Genomic DNA, 1,440 nt, shown 5'->3' with positions numbered 1-1,440 from the left:
CAGTGAGGATCACGCGTTCCCCATCCTGGAAGGCGAGTAGCACCGACAGCACCCAAGCGTTTGGTGATCTTCATACTCCTCTGCCAGGTCATGCAGAGGGTCAATGCACTACCCACCCTGTCATGCCCAGCTGCAGCAGCTTCTGCATCATCAGAAGTTCGCAAGCGAAAGCTGGAAGAGAGCTCTTCGGCAGTCAATTTAATCACAACACTTGTGTCCTGTATCCTTGTTCCTGACAGACAACACACCAATGCAGGGGGAATCCAGCATACAAGCAAGGGCCGCTTGTTATCCTACTTGCTTCGGTGTGAGGACATTGAGGGTAGCTAAGTAGACCGGATTTCGGACCTAAAAAGCAGATTTTGAAGTGTTTAGGCTTGTCAGCGAAGTAGGATGCAAAGAAGCTGCAGCTTAGCGTGATGTATGGCGAACAAGGCGGTCAGGCCTAGTGCGTTAAGACAGGTGGAGTTGAGTAGGGTAGAAGAGAGTGAGTGCGCGCGAGGGCACAGAAAGGGTGACGTCAGCAGTATCGTGTTTTCGCTTAAGTGCCCTACTGTATGTATGTACTGTATGCAGTGTGTAAAGCACTGCGGCTGGTGACACCACGTGACGGCCGATGTTGCATATTATTTTTTATTAGTTCATGGTTTTTCGGACCTAAAAAGCAGATTTTGAAGTGTTTAGGCTTGTCAGCGAAGTAGGATGCAAAGAAGCTGCAGCTTAGCGTGATGTATGGCGAACAAGGCGGTCAGGCCTAGTGCGTTAAGACAGGTGGAGTTGAGTAGGGTAGAAGAGAGTGAGTGCGCGCGAGGGCACAGAAAGGGTGACGTCAGCAGTATCGTGTTTTCGCTTAAGTGCCCTACTGTATGTATGTACTGTATGCAGTGTGTAAAGCACTGCGGCTGGTGACACCACGTGACGGCCGATGTTGCATATTATTTTTTATTATAACGTTCATGGTTGTACTGGTGTCGGCGGCCGTGGGTCATAGAGGTGCAAACACCGAGGCGCATTCGACTCGGTTGACCGGTCTGTTCTTCTTGAGACGCTTGCCCACCAAGGAATGCCCTGGAATTTTGTGAACATAATACCTTCTTTGTATTCTCAGACTTCCGGACGTGTGAGAGTGTACGGAGAGCTCTCCAGAAGCTTCCGCCCCCATGCGGTGTCCGTCAGGGATGCCCACTCTCTCCATTCCTTTTTAACTTTGCGGTCGATGAAATAATGAGACGAACGCTGGAGGGTCTCCAAAACCCTGGTATTCAAATAGCCTGTGGAGAAAACCTTGTCGATCTGGAATATGCAGACGACATCGTTCTCATGTTCGAAGAGGAGGAAAAGGCGCAAGTATTCTTGGATGAACTGACCAAAGTCATCCCGTCCTTTGGTATGCACTTTGCACCCACAAAGTGTAAGGCCATGCTTGTGGACGTGCAGTCA

At 49.9% G+C, this 1,440-nt stretch overlaps 1 protein-coding gene across 1 annotated transcript in view; it reads left to right on the top strand.

Moving 5' to 3' along the window:
- Nucleotides 1-1,110: 1,110 nt before the first annotated feature.
- T265_13355 (hypothetical protein) overlaps nucleotides 1,111-1,440 on the top strand; it is a gene marked incomplete at both ends in the record, with an annotated part of 50,192 nt that continues 49,862 nt past the window's right edge. Inside the window, one exon of the mRNA XM_009168495.1 lies at nucleotides 1,111-1,387. Coding sequence (XP_009166759.1) covers nucleotides 1,111-1,387 — 277 coding nt within the window. The remainder of the gene's footprint in view (nucleotides 1,388-1,440) is intronic.

Source organism: Opisthorchis viverrini, assembly GCF_000715545.1.
Source record: "Opisthorchis viverrini unplaced genomic scaffold opera_v5_59, whole genome shotgun sequence".
NCBI classification, from domain to species: Eukaryota; Metazoa; Platyhelminthes; class Trematoda; order Opisthorchiida; family Opisthorchiidae; genus Opisthorchis; species Opisthorchis viverrini.
Note: the sequence above shows the minus strand (reverse complement) of the source record. Positions and strands in the feature narration are given on the sequence as shown.